This window comes from Bombus affinis, chromosome 15, assembly GCF_024516045.1.
Source record: "Bombus affinis isolate iyBomAffi1 chromosome 15, iyBomAffi1.2, whole genome shotgun sequence".
NCBI classification, from domain to species: Eukaryota; Metazoa; Arthropoda; class Insecta; order Hymenoptera; family Apidae; genus Bombus; species Bombus affinis.
The window spans coordinates 2,658,752-2,686,111 of NC_066358.1; the positions used below are offsets into that span (position 1 = coordinate 2,658,752).

Consider the following 27,360-nt stretch of genomic DNA (forward strand, 5'->3'; position numbering starts at 1 on the left):
AGTCTGTTTCGCCAATAAATATACTAATCTCATTTTTTCTGACTTTCTTCTTAATCATTTTTCCTCCATCGTTGATTCTTATCTCTTCCTGTTGAGTCTTTTTCTTTCATCGTTTGAGATGCACATAGTAAAAGATTAGTTTAAAATATTTTCTTAAGACTATCCTCCTTTTATCTGTGATAAAAATTCTAAAAAATTAAGTCTGGAATATTCGTTTTATCGTAACTTCAAATTCTACTAACCACTGAGAAAAATTTCTAGTGTACAATAAAATGAAATAGAACCGTATCATATGTAACCACATATTAAGCAACTCTATATATTCATTTACTCTAACAATTCTTACGCTACAATAAATCTACGAAGTAACCAAAGCGAAATAATTTTTCTCTGAATTATTTTATTAATAAATGTATATGATTATTCATTTTATTTTTTTATTTGAATAAGTATTTTTTTAAATAATTCCTCGAATAATCTCCGATTGTATTATGCCAATTTTGTTAGAGATATTAATATCGGTAATATTAAAACCGTTTATATTTCGTAGTCTCGATGATCAACGATCAACAAACATTTCTGGTAGCCAATTGAAGAGAGTTTCACGAAGGAACTGACGAGTTAACTGGACACTTCCGAGACACCTTCTACAGAACTAGACCTCGTGATAGTACCCTCAATTGATACGCGGTTGGCTGCGTGGGTGGAGGAAAAGCCTGTAGTAGCACGGCGGCTTGGAGAATGAGTTAATGTGTCAGTCGTAAGCGCGATTCCGTCGCGTCGCGCACTTCGACACACCAAAAGACAGAATATCGTTTCAAACAAATTCTTTTTACAAATTTTACAAACGAGCCTGATAACAGAAAATTCTTCTATCGCGAATAATTTTAGTAACATAATATCTTTTCTGTCGCGAGTGAACAATGATCGGTGTGCTTGTTTAGAAGGTGTTCTCTTTGACTTCTTGTGAAGATTTTATGACTATGTTTGGAACGTGTAAGTAATTTAGTTTCGAATGAGGATAATATTGATAAGAATTAGTTGTTAGTTTCGGAATAATTTTTGGGGAGGGGGAACTGAAATTCAATGGAAATGATTAATTTAGAAATTTATAGAAGTGTCATCTGCCCTCATCATCAGAAAAATGAAAAAAACGAATAACAGTAATTTGCTAAAAACAAAAGTGCAGACATTTGCTAATATCGAATTAATTTATGTCACTGAATTATTTACAAAATTTGGTAACGTGAACTTAATTATCCTCAAATCTATCGATACTTAATTATCTGTAATAATCGGTGGAGAAATTAATATGAACAAACTTCGAAACAATTTCGAAATCTTGAAAGATTCGATCTACCGAATCGTCTTCAGACGCGACAAAACGTCTCACAATATCATGGTTCGCGAAAAAGTGTAAATTATTATTCAAAAGTCGACAAAACAAATATTTTTCTCTTCCAAATACTTGCTTTTGACACTTTTTTCAAAAGACAAAGCACACTTCTGTACTCTCTGCTAAAAATAAAAATCTTCAAATTTGTTATTCGACTAACTGAAAAAATGAAGTTCTACAAGGATTTGGCCTTAATTTCTTATAAACAGTACATTCGACGAGAGGAGAAAAAGCGTGTAAAGCAAAGAAGGGGAACATTTTTAAAGCATGACACAAACGCACTCGAGCGACACAGCGATTATTAATCGCATCAATTAGAAGATCGTTCTTAAAGATTCAATTCGGTTAATGAAGCAGACTATCTCTGAATAAGAATCAGCGCCGAGATGCAAACAGATGCAGTTTCCTTTAAAAAAACACTTTCGATCTTTAGTTCAACGATTGAGGAAACTTTATATACACAAAGAATTATCGCTATCACGCTAACTTCTTATGCACTTGGCTCGTGCTACTATTTCCATTATATCAACCTGTTGGATCATCCATAGACGCGGCCAGATTTGAGCAAATTTTATTCGAAATAATAATAAAGAATGGCAAATCGTTTGGAATGACGAATCGTTTTAACCAATTTATTACTTTTAAAATTAACTTTGTCTTCTATTAGATTCGATTTAAATTTTCGAATAATTTTTTATTTCGATTATTGCTTTTGAATAATACGATTTAACTGATAGTGTCTAACAATTTACAATTACTCCAAAGAATTTTAAAAAGTGCTGTACAACCAACAAGATAAATAATTTATAGCATTCTCATATTATACATAATAAAATACTTTATTATATTTCGAAAAATCACGCATTCGAGAATTAGATGTCGCCTACACAAACCTAGAGGCGACAATGAAAACCGCCGCATAAAAATTTTCTTATTCGTAAAAGAAGCAACGTGCAATGATCCTAGACAATAGTTACATCAAACTGATTCATACTGGTTAATTCATCATTTCTCATTGATATGCGCGTTAGCGTTCAACTCTTAGAAGATAAACTTCCTTTATGTAAATCCTAAATCGTTTCCCTTCAAAGGATAAGATCGGTGTAGCGCCCTACGTGATTTCCGGTCATGCAACAGTCCTCTGGTCTTAAATAAAATTGATCCCGTGCGTGGAGATGGATTATGAGTAATGGATTGCTTTTCATTCGAGGAATCGAGAGACGACGATAGTATTCGAATTCAGTGGATGCTGATTCGTGACCCGGATACGTTAGGTGTTCGGTTAAAGTGTAATTCCTTTTCTTAGGGAAGCGTCTCCTTATCGTGTGAGCTGGGAAAGACGACTCTTGATAAGGTGACTTTTAACATTTTCACGATACTCTCAATCTTCTTGATTCTAAGACAAAATAAAATTTGAACAATTAACTTTTACATTTGTTTTTGCAATATTCTCTAATATTTTTAACTCTAAACCAAGCTAAGTTTACATCGTGTGGATCATAAATGACCAGCAACCGTTTGAATTAAATTATGTACCTCTTAAGAATAAAATGCTTCCTGTATTTTATGTGACGAAAGCTATCATCGCTGATATTTATCCATTATAAGATGGATATCATAGGATATATAAATTAGAATTAAATATTCTGAAATTGAATAACCTGAGTCGAGTTTAAAAATACATTGTCATCGTCGACGTAAGATTCGAGATTCGAGATTCGAGACATGTTGATTCAGCCTTTGTAATTTTCAACCCTGCATGGAGAATATAACATTACAAGATTCAGATTTTCAACCATTTGTTTGTTTTATTTAATCTCATTCATTGCAATCTAATCAAGTTTATATCCATAAAAGAAAAGAAGTGAGGAAATCATTTCTCAGAAAAATTAAACGTAGTTTCTCTAAAAACATAACGAAACCAGTGAAAAGAATAATAGAAATAGAACCTCCTGGTTTTATAAGAAATGAAACAAAATTTCCTTGAAAGCGATATTCTCTTCTTCTTTTAAAATTACATCAATTATACAAACGTAGTTATTGTGTGGTGTTATGACTTTACTACGGAATATTACATTTTGTCATAGAGTCAGAAACTATATTTATTATACGATAACTTTTTATTTCTATTTCGATATGAAGGAAGAGTTTAAATTTACTCCACTTCTACTTTAACTAGGTTAGCTCGAAAAAAATTTTTTATTGATTTTTGAACCGTTTAATTAATCAGGAATTCTAAGGAAGAAAAAGAAGTAAGAAATTTGATTGCTCATTACGTAAATGGAGAGCAGGAGTTCTCTTCCTTTTCTTGAAGCCTTCGCTTTAAAGCCTGCTCACTACAATGACCTACTCGCCAGGTTTGCTCGATATATCGATTTTCTGAGGACAACAGGAGTGTTCATGAAGAGCTTGCTACCTTGCTGTTTCAAAATAAGAAACTCGCCTACTGTGATTCGCAAGTGAAATAATATGGAACGTGAACTAAATTGTTCGATTGCCTGAGATGCGATTTTACCTTACTTGTGCGTTCTTGAATTATTTAAGTGAAACGCGTCAATGTTTCTTCGGACAATTAGTAACGAAATTAAATCAGTAGGCTAATAATGAAATTTCAAAAATGTTCTGTTCAATTCCGAGGCCCGAGTTTGTTGTCATTTGTCAATCTTAATGTTCGTAAGGATTTTGTACTAGAGTTCCATTTAAATCGATAAATTTCGATTTTGGTGCTTCAAATTCGATAATCTTGGTATTTAAATCTACTGAAACCATATTTATTCGTAGGTGCATTAAATGGTTTCATGAGAGGAACTTTGGTATTTCTAAAATGAGTCTTATTCGGGTCACGATATTCTAGAAGCTGTACATATAAGTTTATTTTTCTTGTAAAGAAAATTAGAAATTTAAAAGAGCTTTAAATTCAAGAAACTGTATTAAAAATTTCGGAAAATATGAATGGCACATTAGTCTGACGCTGTAATTATTCACATAAATATATTCAATACGAAAAGAGTAAAGTGCCATTTATGAATCTTCCATGATAATTTTTGAAATTTTATTCGAAAAGTAAAATTTCACGTTAGACCGTTCGAAAATTTCTCTCTTAAATTAATGATGAAATATAAACCAACGAAAACCAGAGGTTAAGGAGATAAAGGGATTATGCGAAAACGTATTGTTGGTTACGAGGTCGCAATGGAAGTCAATAAACCATGACGAGTAAGAGAGTGTAACAGTCGGAGTGGTATTAATAAATTAGTGTCTAGTTGCTACAAGCAGCGGCAGCGGCAGCAACAGGAGCATTAACAGAAGATGGTGGAATAACAGACAGGAGAAAGGAAGAAGAATAGGAAGAGGTGGCGGCAATGATGGAGACGAAGATGAATAGCGACGCACTTTCGATTCACTTTTTCGTATGTTCTCCAGCTGTTTAGTCCCTTCAAGGTGCGATTCATATTGAACCTAGAAACATTCGATTATGTATACTATATATGTATAATCAATAATTTTTTATGTTAACCATTTGTAATATATTTTGAGAAACATTGAATGTTTTGGAAAAGTGGCATTTCTTGACAATTTCTTAATCTACTAAATTCAAATAAAATATTTCTAACACATTTTTGCAAGCATTGAAACGCCTAGAAAAACAATACTTTTTTTATAAATTTTAATTCATAAATTAAACTTTCTGTCAGAGACATGTACCTGCTAGGAATAATCAGTGAACATGTTGAAATATCGAATACCGATATTAATAGCTACAGAATAGTTACAGAATACATTGATTGTCGACCTATTCTTGCTTTGTATCATAGTAATCTCGAGTCCGTTACAGTACTCTTATAGAACATTTTTCTCTTATTTATGCCTGCAAACAAAGTTTGGTCAGAAAAACTGGGACACCCTATATGATTATCAACGACAGTTTTATTATGGTGGAATTGTATTTATCTGAACCATGTAGGTACTTCGTGTAATTGGAATTTATTGATTATACATACCATTATCCACGATTGCTTGTTCGAATAATAGGGATTTAGTTAATCAAACATTAAATCAAATTTTCCTGCAATTAATGGATTTCAGATAAACGTAATTCTATTATATGAAATGATTCAATTGCGACAACGAGATTACGAAAATCACTGACCATGTTAAACATAACAATTTCGTTTAACAAGATTAAAACAAACAATTGAAGAGCAATAGAAAATTCTTGCTTCTTTCACATCTACCCTGTTTCTTTCTTAAAATTCAATAACTCGCAGATCAAAATACAATTTCATCCTAAACAATTTCGTCCTAAAACAATTTCATCAAACAAAAAATCGAACGAAAAGATCAAATTTCTGCTTGCATCCTTTCCAACTCGAAATCCAAAAACTTACAAAAATGACACGTTCAAAAGCACACTCGGATCATAGCAAATCGACCGAAACTAACATCACACAAACATCCACCCAACACCAACAAACATCTACATTCGAGTGCTCGCGATTAAGGCCATAGTTACAGCGAATATGTATTCAGACGAACTGGCGTTCTGACGAACGAAACATCTGAACACTACGACACGTACACTTATACTAATCTATATACATACTTTTAATTATTGAAAATAATAAAAATAATATAAATTGTCGATTACGTCGACACATTGAGTTCCTCAGAACGTCAAGTCGTCGAAATATGCATCCGCCTTAATCGTAGCCTAAAACTCCACCCAATACAGTCTGTGCCGCAAGAGTGGCGTACTGGCGATATTTACGAAAGTTTATATCTAATGAGACAAAGATCGAGTTTATATTTAACGAGATCCTATCGAATAAGCCTTGTCTTATAATATTTCAATTTCGTTTAAAGTCTACATTATTGAAAAGACCTGAATATTTCGAAATGAGTGCTGCATACGTTTGAAGCGATCATCCACAATGTCACTGCGTTGGACTAATCGTCCGAGTCATCCGATGCCGATCTCAAAAAAATGTTTGGTATTACGAAGCTCAAATTGAAAGATGTTTTAAAGTCAAAAGCTCTAATAATGCGCGTTCGTAAAATACATAGGGTACTACCTGTATCCGTATCTGTGGCAGGCTGAAAAATGAATAGAAAGGGTGGCGAAACTTTGCCAAACTCTCCAATTTGCCAATCGATAACAGAGAAAATTGGACGCGTTATTAACTAAAAGCGTATTAATAGTTTAAATGTACTATCGATCCATACTAAATTATTTACAAATATATCAACTTTTGCTGAGATCTATATTAAAATGCATATTAAATTTCGTACAAATATATTCATTTTCGGTGAGATATCGTCAATACGCTCTCGTAGGACAAACTGTACTCCTCTCGTGTTTATCCCTCTACCAATGTTGGTGAATCGATTGAAAATCTTTGCGGCGGGTTCCTCGAAGCGACTGGAATCATCTCGAAGCGATCGGCTGTTCGCGATGCCGACGAAGAAGGTGGCATTGTAAGAGCGTCTCTGGTCGTTGATCGAGAAGGTGGCAGAGTGTCGCGTTCGAACGAAGAAGAGGAGGAGACGCTTATCGTGGCCGGGCCGTGACGGTGCGTGGCGGCGTGTGCACACGCGTGTCGTTCGTGTGGGATCAGATTATCGGTGTGTCAGTGCGAAAGAAGACAATTGACTCGCAGCCGCCGTCGTGCTTGCCGGGGGCCTTCTGACGTCACATCCTGTCCTCTAGCTAGTCGCGATCTCGTTTGGACCACGGCACATCAAGGTACGCAGATTCGTGCGTCCTCAATGTTTGGACGCAGAAAACTGTCACAGACCGGCCTAGCACGTGAGATCCGACCGCATCTCGCCGATCTGCTCGATCCTTAAACTTCGTCTTTTCCTCTTTTCCCATCTTCGTACTTGCGCTTTGCTCTTCTTCCACGAAACGACCACACAATTCAAAACGTGAAACGTGCAGAATGAAATTGGAGGATGTGGGTACGGGAGAAACCTACTTCGAAAGTGATTTTTTTCGGTTGGATTTTTTATGTGAATTATGGGCGGAGGAGTGCCGTTGAGAGCGGTGGCTAGGAAAGTGTGTGGTACGGTGAAAACCGAAGAAAGGACTAATTAGAGTGTACAATTAAGTTGAGTTTCCGGGACAATGTGTCAGGTGTGAGTAGCAGTCCAGATTGATATTAATGATCCTTGTCGATGGAAGTGCGGATTTGAGATTGGTTTTTAATTGAAATTTTTCGACCGTTTATTTGAGAGTAAAACTGATGTACCATAATTCAACTATTCAGTGACCGCGCTAATTAACTACATTTTTTAAATTTTGGTATCACGGTAGATTAATTTCTTAATTTTCTTCATTTCTTCGGATTCTTAAATTCTTAGATTCTTAGATTCTTCAGAAATTGAACGATTAATATTGATGGAATTAGTGAGCTTAGTTTTATATGGATCAATTGGATTTCGTTGAAATACGTATGTATTTAAATCGTTGTTTAAAATTAAGTACCGATTCTTCTGCATTTCCAAAAAATGATTGGCAAACTAGATAGATCGATAAAAATAATACAAATATTTTAACTCATAGACGTTCCATTCGAAATTTTCTTCACTTCGGAAATCGTCGTTGATAATGGTGCCACATTCTTGATTAAAATTAACTCTCTGCTCTCTTGCCTGATACTATTCTTATTTTCTAAAAATAGTTACTAAGCATTTTTTTTTAATTAATGAAAGTAACATCATGATCTTTTTAAGACGAAATTTTCAGCAATGATTTTTGCTATACCATGCACTCTGTGCATTTTTGCACCTTTAAAACTAAGATGCACAAACATCTGAAATCTACCAATAACAATCCTAGATTTCTCGTTGAAACTATTTGTTTAACTGTTCACATTTCCCAAAAATTATTCCTAGAAACGGTTATGCGATAGATGTATAAAAATGATACCAACATTATTTTAACTACTGAATATTTTTTGCAAAATTCTAGCACTCTGTTCTCTCTTTCACATTTTCCTTATTAAAAAAAAAATTATTTCTAAAAATTATCAAGCTGTAGAAACTAATAAAAGTAACTCCGGAATTATCCTAACTTATCCAACATTCTCTATACGAAACCTTTTTTGCCTTCAACAATCCATAATAACAGCATCCTCTAAATAAAACACGAAATACAAGCTGAACGTTGCTCGATTTTTCAGCAAGAAAACAACGATGATCGACCACAAAAGATGGATCTTCAGAATCCTCGTTTGGGCATACGTTTACGCGATCGTTTCAGCGAATTTAACAGATTCGTCAGAGATCGATCTGTTCAACGAAATGGACACGTCCACTACCACGAAGAGGACGTTTCCTGACAGGTGTCTCGTGAAAACTGAACCAGGACCATGCAAGCAGAACGTTCAGAAATGGACGTTCATCAAGACTGAAGGGAAATGCAGGACTTTTCTTTACGGTGGCTGCTTAGGAAACGAGAATCGTTTCAATTCGGAAGTTGAGTGTCTTTACCATTGCGTGGGTGGTCCTGAACGTAAGGAAATACTTTGATTACTTTTGTCATTTATTCAATTATTTGAATATCGTGATTGTATAATGTAGTAGAAAGAGATGAGGTAATTGGAAGGTACAAATCGATTAGTATAAGAATACAAAAATAAAAAAAGGAGATAGTAGACTTCTATTAACACCAGTACTACCAGAATAGTAAATATGTTCAATTATTAATTTTTTACAGAAATTTTATAAATTTACAATGATGCATTTTTAGGCGTTTGATTAATTTTTTTTTATATAACATGTGAATGAAATTTTTTCTCCTTGTATTGCACATTCTTTTTTATATAATCAACTAGAAAAATCTTTGTACGGTTTGTCTCCTGAAAGAGACAGATATTACGCAAAATCATAGGACACAGTAAACTAAAAGATGCCACGGAAAATTATTCCATGATTTAATTTTGATAAAAACTTGGTACCTTTTCAGAGAAAATGTAATTTTTGTGGTATTTTTACTGAATTTCTGGTTTCTTAGATACACTGCCACCTTATTTGATCACAAAGGGAAACGTATTTGTAACGAGCACTGCAACCACGAACACACTGCCTTCTACTACCGCCATCACTCCACGACCAACGTTTGCACCGCCGGAACCAACGAAACCACCTGTACCAAAGTACAAAAGAGGAAAGGTGAACTAACTTCGCTAAATCTGCCTCAAAATATATAGCATACAAATATATTTAATTTGATTGAGACAAATAATTCAAATATTTCATAATGTCACGGTATTAACTATAATTAATCTAATAATTCATTGCTTAACAAAGGAAATAATTAGGATAGCAAATTTGTTAACGAGAGTACACTCAAAGAATTACTCGACAGGAACTAACTTTCATGGAGTCTGGCTACGAGAAGACTTTTATGTTCGCGCAAAGTAACACGTTTATTCAGCTGGACGGTAGCGGTATAAAACCTTTTCAACTTCGGTGAGTAATCTTAACTATGCTTCAAAGAATTTTAAATTATACGCATGAATCACACGAAGGACAAACTGATTAACGACATTAGTATATAAATTCTTCCGTATCTTTAACATTGAAATTGAGAAATCTGTAAAGAATGAGATCGATCAGTTCCACTTTTGAACAATTTATATAATCAAGCCAATGTCGAGTTATCAATCTCTTGGCACAAAAATACGAGAAATCAACTTTAATAGGAAAATCCTGATCCACTATTCTAAATATGGCTCTAATTTGCAGACTGTGTCGTGAGATATCTTTCAAATTTCGCACGAAATTACCCCATGGTCTGCTGGTCTACCACAGCGTGAAGGATCGACCAGAGAGCTTAGACCCTTATGCTCTGTACGTGATCGTAGAGAAGGGCCAGTTGAAAGTGGTGCACGTGTTCGGAAAGCGGTCAACCAGCCTGACCGTTGGCGAGGGGTTGAACAGGGACGAATGGCATAGCGTTCTGGTGAGAATCGACGTCCATGGAGCGAAATTGATCGCCAGGGTGGACGATAAACAGGAGGAGACAACGCTCGAAGTTCTGGAGCACGCAGTCAATTACGGAGTGTCCGAAGAACTCGCGTCTGTCGTCCTTATTGGAGGTAATGAAACTTATTTTTTACTTCTGATTTGCTGATTTCTGATTATATATCTTTAACCGAAGTTTACGCGTGAAGAGTTTAACGATGTAAACGTACATAATATGTATAGAGCGTTAAAAAATCAAGATGTGAAACTTCAAGAATACCTACACGGTACTCACTGAAAGAAGTTTCGTTAACAGTACAATTTTTAATGAGTTTCCGTATTCCTATTTGTAATTTGTATTCGATTAATTTATATACTTTAATATTACGAGTGGTACTTCCTCTATAAAGAAATGTCCCGAAATATTTAAATTAGATGTTGCTAAAGTTAAGAAAAAGAAAAGACGATTTTGTCGGAAAATTCAGCCAATAATTTCAACCGATTCTAAGTCGCTAATAGTCCATTGATACAATGAGAATTAGAAAAGAAAGGAAACCGTAGAATATATTAAATCAGTTTTCTCATGAATTACACAATTCTCGTTAGGGTTGAGTTCCGAGGAGAGACTGCACGGCGTGAAGTATATAATAGAATCGTTTGTTGGCTGCATAAGAGATATGGTTCTCAGCTCAGGCAAATCGGCCAGCGATTTGTTGCCCATTCAGCCTCTGATTGCCACGAAGCACGAAAATGTGAAAGAGGGCTGCATAGACAAGTAAGGGACTCGTTGAAATATATTACGATAATCGTTATCACTATGTTCGAATGATTCGCTTGATAAACAAATTTCAGATGTAGAACACGAGAGAATCTCTGTTTCATCTCGAGCCAATGTGTGAACCACTATAATAGTTTAACTTGCGACTGCTTTGGGACGAAGTACGAAGGAGAACGATGCGATGTATACAGTACGTAAAAAGAAAATAGTCCTTCGTCATTTACTTACATCAGGAAAATAAATAACCCGCTTATAAAATGATAATTTTATATTCGATCATAGTTATAATTATAGGATTTTTTATTTATTTAGAAATATTAGAAATTAAAGTTTCCAATGATTTCTATCCTATATGATAGGATATAAGTTTATTGATAGATAGAATCCTATAAATTTATTGATAGATAGAATTTATTGTTTATGGTTCACCCGTTCATGGCCATTTATCCACGATACTACATAATAAAATTTTATTTCCATGAAATATAATCGTACAGAATTTTTATTTCTCGAAGAATCGAAAGAATTTCATATATTTAATTTAATTATTGACCGTGTCACTAGGATATGAACGTAAACAATATATTTTACCTACGAAAGATTAACATATAGGATTTAGATGCAAACTTTTGTCCAAACTTTCTGATACATCTTGTATAAAAGAATGATATATTTCAGCGGCCACGATCTTAACATTAAGAGGTTCTTCATACGTCTCGTTCCGCGTTTACGATTGGAAGGACAGAGTTCACTCGTCTGTGAACAGGATAAGCCTTGCATTCAAGGTACTTAATAAAGAAATTTTTATCTCCATCAGCAGAGAAATTTCTCTAATATTTCTATTAACTTTTATTAAAGACGAAATGGGACGACTCGGCTTTATTTTACGCGTCTGGTGAAATCGATGGGACGCCACACTACATAGCAGCATACATCATGAATGGATCAGTTCATGTTGCATTAGATTTCGGCCACAAGTCAAAAATCACGACGAAGCTAGGCGATTATATCACCTCGAACCATTGGAATAATTTAACGATATTTCATAATGGATCTTTGGTTTTCGTTAGTTTGGACGATGAAATCAAAGTGCTTGAAATTCCTGGCGAGAATTATAATATGATCATCGATCCTGAGATCTACATTGGCGGTGGTCCTGAATTGCACAAGAAGAAAGGCCTTCGGTCGTATAATAATTTTGCAGGTACGAATCTTTGTCAATTATTATAATACTTAAACTACAGCCAATTACTTTGAAATTTTATATATCAAATCAAGGTGATTTCCATTTTCACTAAAAAGAATTGTAAATTATTTATCCGCTACGCGATTAAGAAATATCAATTTCTCTCTTGTATATATCACTTTATTAATTTACTTTTCACAACTTTTTAAGGTGTAATACAGGGAATTGGTCGGACAATTACTCGAAAGAAATTTATGTTTTGAATGGCACCGTAAATTCTTTAAAATTGGCGACTCTTTTTTCAAGTTAACTTTTGCTTGTCTAAGAGCTGTAGCGATTTTCATATTTGATATTTCATTCCTTTTTAAGTGTCAACAAATTTACATGACTCGATCACCTAAGAACATCTTGTCGCTGTTGTTTAATAATTCAGTGATCTGGATATGTTTAGAAGACGCATATTTATAGCAGTAGCACACGCTTGTATGCCGACTCCAAAAGATCGATGGAAATCGATTAAATTGGTTTCAGGTTCGCTGAAGTACGTTTTCTTCAACGACAAGTCCATTATTTATGAGTTGAAACGTTCCAACCCCATGGTGCATTATATCGGTGTATTGGCGCCAGAGTATTACGAGGCAGATGTTGATGTGATTCCAATAACGTATCCGTTTGCGGACAGCCACATTTGGTGGCCAATAGCACGCACCGATTCCCTTAAATTGAGCTTCGACTTCAAAAGTTCGAAACCGGTGGCTGTGGTCGCGTCAGGGAATGTGACAAGTAATCGTAGTCTTGGATACTGGGAGGTACGTTACGGACATCTTATTCAAAAACGATAAACAAGACGAATAGATTCGTTCAGAAATATAAATTTTTCTAGTAAAGTTATAGAAAAATTTTCTAGCAAAACTTGTATAATAAAGTTATTGGGGAAGTGTTTAAGAAACTGCGATTTTCTTAAAGAAACTTATATACATAAATTTAGCATATCATCTATAACTTTACTGTACTATATAAATTTATACCTTGTTCGTTGGAATCCCATAAGAGTTCTATTTCACACCTGCTGTCTTTAGTATCAGATTATAAGATTAAATCATTCTATAAATAATAGTGTCTCGTTTTTTAGCGAACCTTCGAAATAAAATGGAATTTAACTGTTTTAATTTTAATCCAAACGATAGCTTCCATTATTACTTAAAGTTTGCTCAGATTCTTCGCATTATTCTTCCAATGCAACAAAATTTCAAGCTGACTTCCTTCTACCTCGATATAGAATTTCGGTTAAAAAAGACATTCTAAAGTATTATCAAATTTAAACTGTCAAGTATCGCAAAGTAACAGTATCTTTAATTGTCTATTACGATTTACGAATTTACAACTGATCAGCTGCGCGTGATAAACGACGAAATTCGCTTTCAACTGATCCCGGTGTTAACGGAGAACATCACGGTCTCCACCGCCGTCAAATTTCCCCCTTACAATACCTCCTGGCACGCGGTCGAATTGAATTACACGAGAGGAGAGCTCAGTGTCCTGGTGGATTATCGGAACAAACACAGCAAACTTTTCTCCATGGCGTTCGAATTGGGCGACAAAGTTATCATCGGAAGTGGAAAAAGCAACGCGGGTAAATTCAACATTTTTTTTTTTTAGAAACTACGTGACCAGAATGTTAAATTATAACGCGTTGCACTCTGCCTCAGGTCTCGTTGGATGTATGCGTGAAATACAGGTGAACGACGAGAGAATAGAACCTAGACACGTGATCAATACCGATAGAGTGATCGGCGAGGTGGCCTTGGATAATTGCCAATTCGTCGATCCTTGTACCAGGCCGAACACTTGTGAACATCAGGGGAAATGTTCGGTGACAGAGGACAGAATTACTTGTGACTGTACAGGCACTGGCTACATCGGGAAAAATTGTCACTTTAGTAAGCAAATTTGTAGATTTGTTTGAAATATTAGAAATAACGTGAAAAATTGTATTTTTAATTAATCTTGACTATCTCATCCTATGCTGCGATACATTTTTTGCCGCTAGAGTATTAATTTCTGTTTTATAAAGAAAGAAAAAAATAATAATCAAACATTACGACTACTAAAATTTTTTAAACAAACTAATCTTTCCCACGAATGCTGAAGCTCGACTGAGTAGCCAACAACGTAATAATCTATTAGATTGTCCGAAAAGTGTCTTTCTTTTACAGATTCGTCTTTTACGACACATTTTTATATAAACATGAAACCTAATCTGTCGAACGTTGTGATCTTTATTTTGATAGAGTAAAATGGATCATACGTAATTCGATAAAATAATATAAAACGGAAAATGTTTTGCATCCATTATTTCCTTATAAAACGAAAGAAACTTTTCGGACGACCTAATATTACAGCGTAATAATCTATCGTGGTAAGAAAATTAATAACGCGAGTAAAAAATGGTACAAAAATATGTAAAATTTCAGCTATATACAGAAAAACCTGTGAAGAGTTAGCGTTATTGGGATATACCCAGGACAGAGCTTACACAATCGACATCGATGGAAACGGTAGATTCCCTCCAGCGAATGTAAAGTGCGAGTTCCAGTCTATCGAGGACTCGACAAAGACTATAGTAGAACACAATCTGCCCTCACAAGTCGATGTTAGATCCACTGCAGAATCCGATTTTTCTTTCGACATCAAATACAGAGAGTTCACTGCAGAGATGCTACAAGAATTGATCTCACATTCGTTGTACTGTAGTCAGTACATCAAGTACGATTGCTATAAAGCGCCATTAGAATTGCACAGTGCTACATGGTTCATTAGCTCGAAAGGAACCACCGTAGACTACATAGGAAATGTGACCAGGGGATCCTGTCCTTGTGGAAGTGAGTATTAGAACTTTCACATAATATTATCTTCTATTCGTTATTCGTTAATATAGTAATTAATTATAGCGTTCTGTTCATTATATAAAAACCATATTTTAACAAGAATCCATATAATATAAAACGTTTCAGGGTGAATTATCTTATCTTTAATTATCTCAATCGCGAGATTTTCCGATTTATACGAGACACAAGAAACCTTTATTTAGAAAAATTATGCAGCACAGAGATTAAAAGTGATTTTTATACTTCATAAAATAAAGAAGTAAAACAACAATTATCATAAGAAATACTTGAGATTTCATATTATAGCAAACGTTACAATGATTTTATATTTCGTATCTTCTATGTAGAAATGAAACTTTCGTAAATAGAGTTCTACTACATTTTTTATTCGAAATTACCGTAATAATCAATATAGCTGGCAATGTATTAATATTAATGAAATATCGATTTCACATTTACGTTTAGTGAACAGGACATGCGTCGATGCAAATCTAAGCTGTAACTGTGATGTTCTCGCCGGAACCGCAGGAAAATGGCTGTCTGACGAAGGATATTACGAAAGACCAGACTCCTTAGGCATCACCAGTATGGTGTTTTTGCAACAAAAAGATCTCGAAGACGATGCACAGGGACGAATTACCTTGGGACCGTTAGAATGTGTCGAAACTAGTAAGCGATGTTTCTTTATCAAATTAAATTAAACTGTTTAGAGCAATTGGTTCTTTAGATTCAATTGCTCTCATGACGCATCTTCTACATTCCACACTGATTCGTAGATTTACAAATTTGATCGCACTCGAGAATTGTTAATTATCGTTAATTATTACATTCCTTAATTTTTAGATACACAGAAATACGTCGTCACTTTCACGACCTCGCAATCATACATCGAAGTGCCTGGTTGGAGGAAAGGAGATATAGCATTCAGTTTTCGAACAACTGGAGAAAAGGCCATTCTTCTCTATCAACCACCAATTAGAAGCAATTATCCATCCTTCATGGTTGCTTTGACTTCAGAATTTCGATTGACGTTTAACTTTACTCTAAATACTGGTACTATCAGGGAATTGGAGGTGCAGAGCATAAGAAAGTTGAACAATGGCGACTGGCAGAAAATCTGGATCGACTATAATGATTATCACGTCAGATTCATGATCAACACCGACTATCAAATGGTTGAGTTGTTACCTGAAGAAGAGTTTGGGCCATTCGAAGGTTCTATGTTTATTGGCGGAGCCACCGCGTGAGTATTCTTTTTTAAAGTATCTTCTTTAAAAAAAAAAAAAAAGAGAAATATAGGAATATTTAAAGAACGAAAGGTTTATGGATATTAAAAACATTACGAAAATGAGACTGAATATTAAAACAGTAAAATATTATAAACTATTAGAAATGTTTGAAGATTGAGAAAAAGAGGAAGAACAAAGTACTGTAGAAAAATTAGAAACCTTTCTCAAAAATACCTTAGAAGATAACAAAATCCACGAATAATTAATGCTTATCGTGGAAACCGAATTATGTATTGTGTTAGTCTTTCGTGTATAGTATATTCTCTCATTTTCGCTAATAATCTCCCAGGTGATGCAACGCTGATTAAACACTAATAGAGAAATAAATATCCGAAAAATTAAAAGAACAAAATATTAGAAGAATTAGAGAAACATAATAGAAAAATGAGGCTACGGACATAGAAAATATTAGAAACTATTAGGATTGATCGTCATTTGAAATTCCATTCAAAAATGAAAAATATCTTCGTAGCCTCAACGACTTGGCCAAAATAAAAGAATAAAAACCCACTCTCGTCTCTTAGAGAACACTTGAGGACTTCTTCAGTTCGCCAAGGACTCATCGGCTGTTTCCGTGGTTTGGTTGTGAATGGGGAGATTTTAGACATTCACAGCTACATGTCGGTCCACCTATCCGAGATCATAAAGGACTGCAAACCCTCCTGTCAACCTAACAAGTGTCAGAACGGTGCCAGATGTGTAGAACTGTGGAGCAACTTCGAGTGCGTCTGCGAGAACAAATGGGCTCATCTTGGCACCTATTGCGAGACGAGTAAGCTTCTGCACCCAATTTCAAATCTTCACTGTCTCTTATGTATTTCCACATTTTATCTCTCGATTCTCGTTTTATCGATCATTTAGATATAAACAACAAGGCCTTGACATTCACTTCCCAAGGTGCGTATCTCAAAAAGAATTATTTTGGTAAGGACGAAGAAAGCGAAGAAACAGTAATATTGAAGAGTATACTATTACAAAATATTCTGATCAACTTGAGGACTTATGATACTCATTCGTTAATCTTGTATGCGAATGATCATTTGAATAATTTTGCTCATCTTTACATCTCGAATGGCACCAGTATAGTGTATCTGTTCAACGCTGGGAATGAGATTAAGAACATCACCGTGGAATATCCAGGTAATTAAAAGGGATATTTTATTAGGAATATTATTTCAGAAATATTTTGGGCTCTTTATTGAACCTGCTGCAGTCATTAAATTGTCCCAATCTTACTGTTAATTATTTTAATAGACGTAACATAGGAAATTACCTTATTTTAAAATTTCACTTTCATAGTATCAATTTTTTGTAGTCGTATGAAAATACTGTTAATAATACGAACATTAATATATTTGAATTATTGACATTTATATTTTTTGCATTAACTAATTAGCATATAAAGGCTATAATAGATACAGTAGTGTTCCAATACTTTTTGTAATAATTTATAATATTGTAGCCAGTAATTTATAATATTTTATATCTTAACATAGCAATATATAACGTACAAGCATCTTCCAGGTGTGAACACAGGAATTTCGGTCCAAATCGCGATAATTCGGAACGAAAAATCAACGACACTTCACGTGAACGAGTACAACTCTACCCTAAACGCCACTCCAATTTTGCTAGACACGTACTCGAATAAACCTTGGATAAATCCTGAAAAGGAAGTACTGGCACCTCAGAGGCCACCAGCACCGCCCAGCAATTACTTTCAGGTGAGATTTCAGGCTTTCAAATTGAATCGAATGTATGCAATGATCAAAAATCTTACATAGGTGAATCTAGGAGGCTTCGATTCGAATGATCTGTTGAGGTTCGGCAAAGAAGATATGCAAATTAAGGGATATGTCGGCTGTCTTCGTGGATTGATGATCGGAGAATATCTAGTTGATTTGCCTAGCCTTGCGAACGAGGCTAATCATGAGGGTAGCAAAGGAGTGCTACCTAATTGTCAGATGAAATGTGACGCTACCCCGTGCAAGAACAACGGAACCTGTACGGAAGATTTTGGAAGACAGGAGTTTTCTTGTAACTGTGAATTAACGTCGTACTTTGGGGAACATTGCGCTGATGGTGAGATATTTTTGCTTTAAGTATATTCTTTCAAAGCTTTTTTAATAGATTTACCTAGTACAATGATTAATTTATTCGATCGCAATGATGGATTTGCTTCTTTTTAAAATATTGTATATATTAATTTAGAATGAATCCATCGATAGAATAAATTGTTTATAACATTTCTCATATTTCATTCAATAAAGAATAATTCATTCGGTTTCTTTCGTTAATAGAGAGGAATTAAACATAGAAAAATTAGAAAACGTAGAAAACGATGCTGAATGTAGGAAGACAAGTGTTTTAAATTTTATGTGAAATTCTCTTTCATGTGAAACAACATTTAATTAATTAGTTATAAATATTAAAATATGAAAAATAGACACGCGAGATATCTTCAAAGAGATCGCGTGAACGACATAATGTCACGTGATATCTCATCTACGAATATTGCACGCAGTATCCATTAAAGTAAACAAGAAAGAAACCTCTAATAAACTTGGATCTAAAACTCATTTGCGTCAAGGTTAGAAAACATCGCGTGTTAATAGAAAACGTTTTCACATGAAACGTTTAAAATGTTAATTAGTCATTTGGATACAATGCACGTCTTACCAGAAAATATTATGTGCTTTTAATAAATAAATCATATACATAAAGATACGATAGATAGGATCTGAAATCTATGTTTCTTAAATATTTATTCTTTCTTTCTTATTTATATTTCTTTTATTTATCTTAGCAGATACACAACGTGTTCTTATGTTTCGATGCAACCTTCTTTCGACACTTCCCATAACGATACAGAGACCAATTGAAAAATAAATTAGACCAATAAAAAGATGATGTCACTTAGAGTTTTATGCGATTGTACTTAATAAAATCAATCTTGAAAAATAAAGTCATCGCTCATTTACAAATGATAAGACCTTGAACAACTCATAGATTATCTAAATACTAAAGATATAAATTGTGTTAGATAATATTAAATTATAATAATAAAAATAATTTGAAAAAATAATTTCTGCTACACTGAGAATCAACTATTACATTTGAAAATTATTACATTTCTCTAGAGATTTACGAGGATTTTGAAACTTATCAAATTCAATAGTACAAAATTTGCGTTGTTTGTTAGAAAAGGGAGCAGACTTTAGTGGCGAGAGTGTTCTGCAGCGCGAGTTCGACCCAGTTGACAAAGTGAACCAAGTGAAGGTTCAATTAGCATTCTCAACTAATGATGTTCAACAACATACCATGGTTCTTCTACTTTTACAAACAGAAAATAAGTAGGTTTTTCGTCATTTTTCTATGTTTCTAATCCGTACACTATCAATCAATATATTTTATATTTCAAATTCGTTCCAATGCTAATCACGATCTGAAATCGCTCTTGAATCCTAGATGTCTTTTGAAAGATTTTTTTTTTCAGAAACTACTACTTGCTGGTTGCCTTGTCGTCACAAGGTGGGCTGATTTTTGAAGAAGACAGAGAAGGCTCCGTATATGAAGTACGTTTACGTCCGGGAAGCTTCGCAAATGGAAACCGACACAGCATTTACTATGTTCGAGATAATAATACGGCCACGCTTCTGGTGTGTTATTCTTGCTATTATTTTAAAGCTTTTCCAGCTTTACAAGTAGACTGAGCATTTTTATGCAAATTAATATTCTTGAGAATTACAGAAGTATATATTCGGTAGAATAGTAATTCACCTATCAAGTATTATAGAAAGCACTATACTTTGGATACTTTATATATTTTTTCATGTTACTTGCATTCCGTTTAACTTTCCACTTTCGAATTTTCTATCTAGATACATAAAAACAATATATTAATAACTACTTATACTAAATACAGACACGCCGATGAATACTTAAACCAAATCGCATTTGATGTAAATTGAAATGCCTTGCAACATCCACCGTTGAATATCTATAGAACAGATTAGATTTAACTTTAGAATGACATACCATCTCCTAAAATGATTGACAATGCCCTTTACTGGTTGTAGATCGATCGCCAGCCGGTGCAAATGGTACCAATGCCAGTGTTGAAGCCGAGAGAAGACGAGGACAATAGTCCAGGCGTGACAGAAATTCAACTAGGCGGTCTGAACACGACAGATTCTCGATTCAGCGGCAATGAATACAAGGGATACACCGGCTGTCTGAGCAGTGAGTGCTACGTTAAATCAAGCCGCTATGAAAAACAAAAGTCTGTCGAAAACCGATAACAGTTTATTCGTCGACAGTAAGAGTCGAACCGTGGTTTCTAATAGAATACTGTCTTTCTTATGTTAGACAAAACGATCGTCAGCCACATTGCGATTACGAAATGACGGATACCCTCTTCTTGTAGACGTCGTGGTATCGATCAACGGGGGACCTAGCATGAAACCGCTCGAGGAATATATGCTATTTACGAAACAGGGCAGCGAAACGGTCAGGGCGACGATACTTGCTGGAGTAAGGAGCGCCCAGTGCGCGGTCTTTCACACGGAACCACGTGGCCCTGAACCACCCAGAAACGATAGCGTTGTAAGAAACTTTTTATTATCAAGCACTGTCAATAGTAAAGCAATTATTTTAATATTTTTTATTTAGAAAGTCACTCACATTTAGTTGAATTCTGGTACATACCATTTTAATAGATACTGCGATATTAACACTTTGACTGCCACGGTGATCATTGGTGACCGGAGTGCTTAAACTTCTTACAATTGTAAAAATTCAATGAAAATTGACAGTTAGGGCATTTTGAATATAACCGATAAATAGAAGATACTTTGAGATAAAAAGTGCCCCATTAAAAAATTAAACATTTTTATTAGAACATCAATAAAAAAATAAATGAAAACAAATATTGCATCTAACGGTGCACTGTGTTTGCATCCATATCTTTAAGGGGTAATCTACAAATATTATTATAAACATACCTTAGTAAATTACTTAATCGTAAATGCTGCTTTATAATCATATAATTGAAGTTAGAAGTGTGAACATACCTTACTATAATATAGAGAATGAGCAAATACTGTTTACTAATATCTTCTACGCGTTTCAACAATATATTCAGGACGTTTTGCTTACGACGAAATAACGAATGCGAATGGTTTGTTGAAATAAACGAAGCCTTGTTATAATATGCGCTATCAACTGTTACCAAGGCGCCACGGTGGTCATTCGTGACCACCAATAAGATAAACGGTCCATTGGGGAAGAATGTTGTCTTATATCATCAATTTATTATTATTTTGCCATTATATGCTTTGAATAATAGAAATACTCTCTTGGCATCCTGAGCAAAACATGTGATTTCGGCGTGACAGTCAAAGTGTTAAACGTTGATGGAATATTGATATTGGTAGAAGAAATCCAGTTAATGTAAACTGCGAAGAAAGTTATTGTATTAATGAACTTTTACGTGCACACGTTATCTTACCAAAGAATTTTGATACAATAGCTTTCAATTAAGCTTGACACGTTATTAGCTTCGAAATACATACTATGACGATACAAGACATTCTAATATAGTAACTACGGTATAGCAAATAACAATATAGTAAGATAAAATAAGCATTAATATAATAAATATGTCAAAGGATCGCAACAGATCCTGGATGGAGGATCCTCCGAAGAGGAATTTATATAAATCGCAGTATTCCGACGCGACACAGGAGGAACAAGGTGCTGGTACTTACATCTTCATCGCATTATGTTGCGTATTCGTTACCGCGGTGATCGGCTGCATCTATGAAGTTTGGCGAAGCGCAAGAAAGGATCGACGTCGAAGACGCGAAGCCGGGATCGCTGGCTCGCCCGTACTTTCATCCTCCGGATCTCAAAGATGGCAATCTCAACAGTATACGGATCAACTAGCTGGTGCCGTGAAAACGGTAGGCTTCAAGAACGTGACAGAAGATGAGAAAAGACCAAATGGCACGCATAAGTCCGCGGCGAAAGAGTATAAACCGCTGGCCAACGCGGAGTCGAAAGACTTAATTAACGATAAAAGGGTTCATATTAAAGGTAAGTTTAAGATCGTAATAAATAAGCTGCAAATTTGTATTTTAAGGTGCAAAAGTGAATAGAATACATATATGAAATATGTAAAATGTTCAAAATTTTTTTTTGATTATTTATTTTATATATTTATTTACAATAAAAATATAGAAAATTAAATATAGAATTTTATGATTTTCGAGGATTTCAATGTTAATCAACTTTGATAATAACAGAAAGGATTTTGATTGGTTGAAAGGTGTGAAGAACATAATTGTGAAACATCCTAAATAAAAAAAATAGAGTACAATAATAATTTTGAACGTAATATCGTACGTATACTTACTATTTACTGACTACTTACACTTTTTCACTCTTCATCGATACAGAACATCGGTTAAACGGGACTCGGAAAACCGAAACTCTATTGTAATAGCTCAATGAAAAGATTAGAAGATGAACTATACATAGATGGACTACTAAGAGAATTAGCAATTGTCTTCAATAACGATAAATAGAATTAGGATAGGAAATAGAATAGGAAAATCAGAATTATTAGAATGTAAATTATCGTAGAAATAGATTCGAAATTATTTAAAATTATATGTTACAGCAGATGAAGAACCAGAGAGGAAGGAGCTCCTAGGGGTAAATACAGGCATCATCACTAAACCTCCGAAACCAAATCCATTCGTAAAGATTTTTTCTTTTTTTTATAAAAATTACGTATGTTAAGTTCTAAGCAGTTTGCCAAGTGGATTTTTCAATAGTATGTCAATCAAGGAAAATTTTTTTTTATTCAAATTGATACTATTTCATGATCGATGCGCAACAAATGTTTTATTCGTATTTGTATCTACTTTGCAGGCTCGCTTTGAAATACTTTAAAACATATCGAAATAAATAAACGAATACCTGATCACGATATTTCTTTAATGTTATATAATTCTAGTAACGTGAAAAATATTTTACAAAAGAATTATTCTGGAAATTAACGTTTTCTTCTTAGTAAATCAATTTTAGTTTATATATTGCGAAATGTTCTTAACTTTTAATTTTTACTACGAAGACGATAACAGAAAATTTTCATATTCTGATCGAGCATTTGTTATTAAATATCTCAACAACATATGCTACTTTTTACGATACGTTCCAAGGAGTGGAACGATGGAACAAAATTTATAAAAGAATTAGAATACGATAAAATGTACAAGAATTAAGTATAAATTCGGTTTCTACGCATCGAATCGTTGATTTCCAGTCGATGGAAGATCTGCAGGAGGAGCCGGAACTGGAAGAATGCGAAGAAGAGGAGGCGGCTGAGGAAGAAGAAGAAGAAAAAGGAGACGATTCCAAAGAACAGAATACAGATGATGAGGAGAGACATCAGTTGAAAGGAGAACATACTGACGATAAAGATTTTGTCAAGTCGGTAAGAAAAACATCAAGAAGTTATTCCTTGAACAGATAGGTCTTTGTCCTTGAAATACGAATCCGGTCCGATATCGCAAGAATCGATTTTTCAAAGATCTCAAACTAAACGTGGAACTAAGCTAAATTAAGAAACAAAGAAAAGTGTTGAAAAATGATTTTCATGATTTTATTACTTTGATATTCGTATAAGTTGGTTAACCCATTAAGGACCAAGTAGTGGATACGGATACAACATTATCGAGAAACATAAACAAACTAACTTATCCATGTAAAAAATATCGTTTTGTAAACAGAACGTACAGAAAATGTATAAATTGGAATAATAGATACTTTTCAAAGGCACATTTGCTTATTGTATCAAAAGAAGACCTGTTTTAAGAAAAGTTTACCATACTGTAATACTACAATATTTGAATTTCTTTCATCTTCGTACTATTATATATAAGAAGAAATGGTATTGAAATAGATTCTAAACAAAAAGGGATAAAAAGACAGAGTTCAATAATGTAAATTAACCGAAGCAAATACAAATGAAATGTTGCATCAACCTGAAATAGTCCTTGGTGGGTTAAACTGCTACTCGATTATATCAAAATGAAGAAAAATTTGTAGTTTAAGGACAGATTCGATTTCACCACAAAGTAAATGTGTTCAAATTTTGTTGGATATATTCATTATTATCTGGCTGCGATGTGACACACCAGTGTTATTCATATCCATCTATCATACATTTGTTATTTATCTCTGTCGGCTTTGTATGTACGTCCCTTATCCTTTCTTTTTTATACATATAAATACAAATATAAATATGCAATATTGATTATGTTATACGAACAACGAATAAAACATCCTTAAGGAAATCAATTCTAAAACGTTGTGCCATCTCACTCCTCGTAAACCCACAAAACACATGAAAGAAAATTATACCATAATACCCATAAAAGTGCTAAGACGCACATAAACATCATTTTCTCGGCAATCAATTAGATCATCATGTCATATGGAACACGAACAAAAAAAAAATCGAGAATAATTCGAAAGTTTCGAATGCGGATGAACATAATCGAAAATATATGTATAATAATTTCAGCCGGAAAATTCGTCTAGGATAAGTGTTGAGGAGAGTGTTGACTCATTAAACAGCAATCCCGAACACGATGACACGAAAACGCAGTACGAAGCCTAGAGGTATCAGTGTTATCGTAAAGCTTGTTGCATCGTTTGTTCTTATGATCGTTCGTTTGCTTTCTTCATTCTATCCACCTTAGATAGTAATTTCCGTTCACCTACTACGATAGTATAATAGTTGATGTAAAGTGAATCTTTCTATGCATCGTGTGTATGTTTTATTTAAAATATTGATGCGAATTACATGACATAGGAATACCTAATATTGCATGATTTAATGCGACTTATCTGCAAGAAAAATTGTCCTTTCTGCTCTTCGTGTACAATGGTGTGTACAAATTTCCAAATATATCTTTCATTTTATTCCACAAGCAGTATTGTGGAGGATTTTAACTAATATTATATAACTATGTCATAATCTTTTACTTGTTATACCATCATACCCAGTATTAGTTAAAATTCTTTTAGGTATAGCTTTTGGAATATAAAGTGAAAAATCTATCTGGAAATTTTTGCACAACAGCGTATATTGCATTTTTATTATATTAGCTCATAACATATGAAAATTTATTACTCCTTTTTTTATTGAAACAAAAACGTATGTGTTCGCCTATCATCAGGAACAATGTTTGAATCGAAATATCTTTGTTATTGAGATATACGTACATATAACAGTCACTAATATTCATTAGACTGCAGAATAACTAATAGGAAAAAAGCAAAGAGAATAGTAAAAAAAGTATCTAGCAGTACTTTAGTCAAAAAATCCCTATACGAGATTTGTATACTAACCCAATTTTCTATAATTATATATTAAGTACAGAATATCATTACATTATAATGATGTTCAATTTCATATAAATTATGTTGCGGGCCAAGAATGTATTTCGTGATACAATCTGCATACATAAAGAAAGGAATATTATAAGAATTAATGAAATAAATATTACAGTGCTCAACAAGTAAATTTCTTTTTCTCGATAATTTTCTCTTTTTTTATAAAAATTGAAAAAGACAATATTACAACTACAGTAAGTAAGGATGAACTTTAATAAATAATGAACTTTAAGAAAATATTTGAAAAAGATATTCAATTGCATGAATGAAACTACGTATTTACCAATTTTCAGCGACAAATAATATGAAAATTTAAAAATTAACTAGAAGGAAAGTAATCTAAAAGTTTAAAATTATAAAGATGCATCAATCAATATTGCATGAATCATAAGTATAATGGGAGAAGGATCGATACAGTACATTTGAGTGCATGTTGCATTAAAAGAAATATTTTTATCATAATTTCTACAGCGACTTTCATCCTGTTTTAAGTTCTTCCATTGTTACTTGGAATGAAATCGAAATAATATTTTTTCTATCTAAGATATCGAAGTTGAAAATTACTTAAAACAAGTTTAATCTTATTTAGGCCATCACGCTAAATGGTATTGGACAACGAACGACAGTCAAAAATTTTTCTGCAGGTCAGTATTAGCTTAATTACTTGCGAGAAAATTATAATGTGTTAATAAACAATATAATAAAAAAAAACATTGTCCCTGTTTCCATATTCCGTAACTAAATAAACTGTATTTTTTACAGTTTATTGCCTTAGAAAATTAAAACTTAAAAGTATAAAAAAATAAATATAATATTAACTTGTCATTTTTAATAAATTTATAAACTAATTGATATATCATTACAAAACCAAAAGATGTTATATACGCTATATGAACAAAAAGATAAATATATTTTAATCTAGCAACATTCGTGTAATACTACAATTAAAGAAGATAAGAAAGTATAATTTTCCCCCAAGAAGTAAGCTTCTTTCGGAAGCTCTGGTCGATTGTTATACAATTATACAGGTTTAATATTTATTCCTAATATATTACTTACTTTGAGAATCTTTACGTGTACCTTTCTAGATTCTGCAAGGCGTTTCATTTTCAATCTACAACCAATCTATTTACCGGACAATCGGAGAATATTTGGATGTCCACTGAACTATGTTGGTATTGGAGAATATCAATCAAGAAATAGAAATTCCGTTGAGTCAGTATTGTCTTTGGATTAATGCTTCCCGAATATATACGAAAATTTTTTATTTCACGCCATATGCATTGTATACGCGAGCATAACTAATTTCAAAACAAATACGAAATAAAAGAATCCATATGTGTGACGATATACATACATACAATAACGATTAAATGTTCATACATACA

The 27,360-nt window shown here is 33.7% G+C and overlaps 1 protein-coding gene across 10 annotated transcripts; it reads left to right on the forward strand.

The window, feature by feature from the left end:
• The first annotated feature begins 741 nt into the window (after window positions 1–741).
• LOC126925204 (axotactin) lies at window positions 742–27,338 on the forward strand. Of its 10 annotated transcripts, XR_007713840.1 has the most exons (29): window positions 4,687–4,837; window positions 8,578–8,909; window positions 9,411–9,568; window positions 9,765–9,868; window positions 10,145–10,497; window positions 10,970–11,138; window positions 11,216–11,331; window positions 11,820–11,926; window positions 12,000–12,345; window positions 12,859–13,136; window positions 13,720–13,960; window positions 14,037–14,267; window positions 14,802–15,209; window positions 15,681–15,884; window positions 16,059–16,458; window positions 17,029–17,276; window positions 17,366–17,644; window positions 18,029–18,228; window positions 18,289–18,586; window positions 19,707–19,857; window positions 20,001–20,163; window positions 20,584–20,746; window positions 20,931–21,109; window positions 22,174–22,600; window positions 23,187–23,266; window positions 23,835–24,005; window positions 25,098–25,195; window positions 26,562–26,616; window positions 27,061–27,191. XR_007713840.1 is itself a non-coding variant. In XM_050740514.1 (28 exons), the coding sequence occupies exons 2-28, from the start codon at window positions 8,591–8,593 to the stop codon at window positions 27,207–27,209; spliced, it is 5,997 nt and encodes a 1,998-aa protein (XP_050596471.1). In that variant the 5' UTR covers window positions 742–996; window positions 8,578–8,590; the 3' UTR covers window positions 27,210–27,338. The 10 variants fall into 10 exon arrangements, 9 of the variants coding, with proteins under 9 accessions (XP_050596471.1, XP_050596475.1, XP_050596476.1 ...); XM_050740514.1 differs by lacking the exons at window positions 4,687–4,837; window positions 25,098–25,195 and adding an exon at window positions 742–996 and having other exon boundaries at window positions 27,061–27,338; XM_050740516.1 differs by lacking the exon at window positions 25,098–25,195 and having other exon boundaries at window positions 4,685–4,837; window positions 23,187–23,221; window positions 27,061–27,338.
• Window positions 27,339–27,360: the final 22 nt, after the last annotated feature.

Bases quoted from the DNA above. Each gene is read 5' to 3' on its own strand.
- LOC126925204 (XM_050740511.1), top strand. From the start codon at position 4,809: ATGTTCTCCAGCTGTTTAGTCCCTTCAAG. The intron at 12,346-12,858 runs GTACGAATCTTT...AATTGGTTTCAG, and splicing joins GTCGTATAATAATTTTGCAG to GTTCGCTGAAGTACGTTTTC. The intron at 14,268-14,801 runs GTAAGCAAATTT...GTAAAATTTCAG, and splicing joins CGGGAAAAATTGTCACTTTA to CTATATACAGAAAAACCTGT.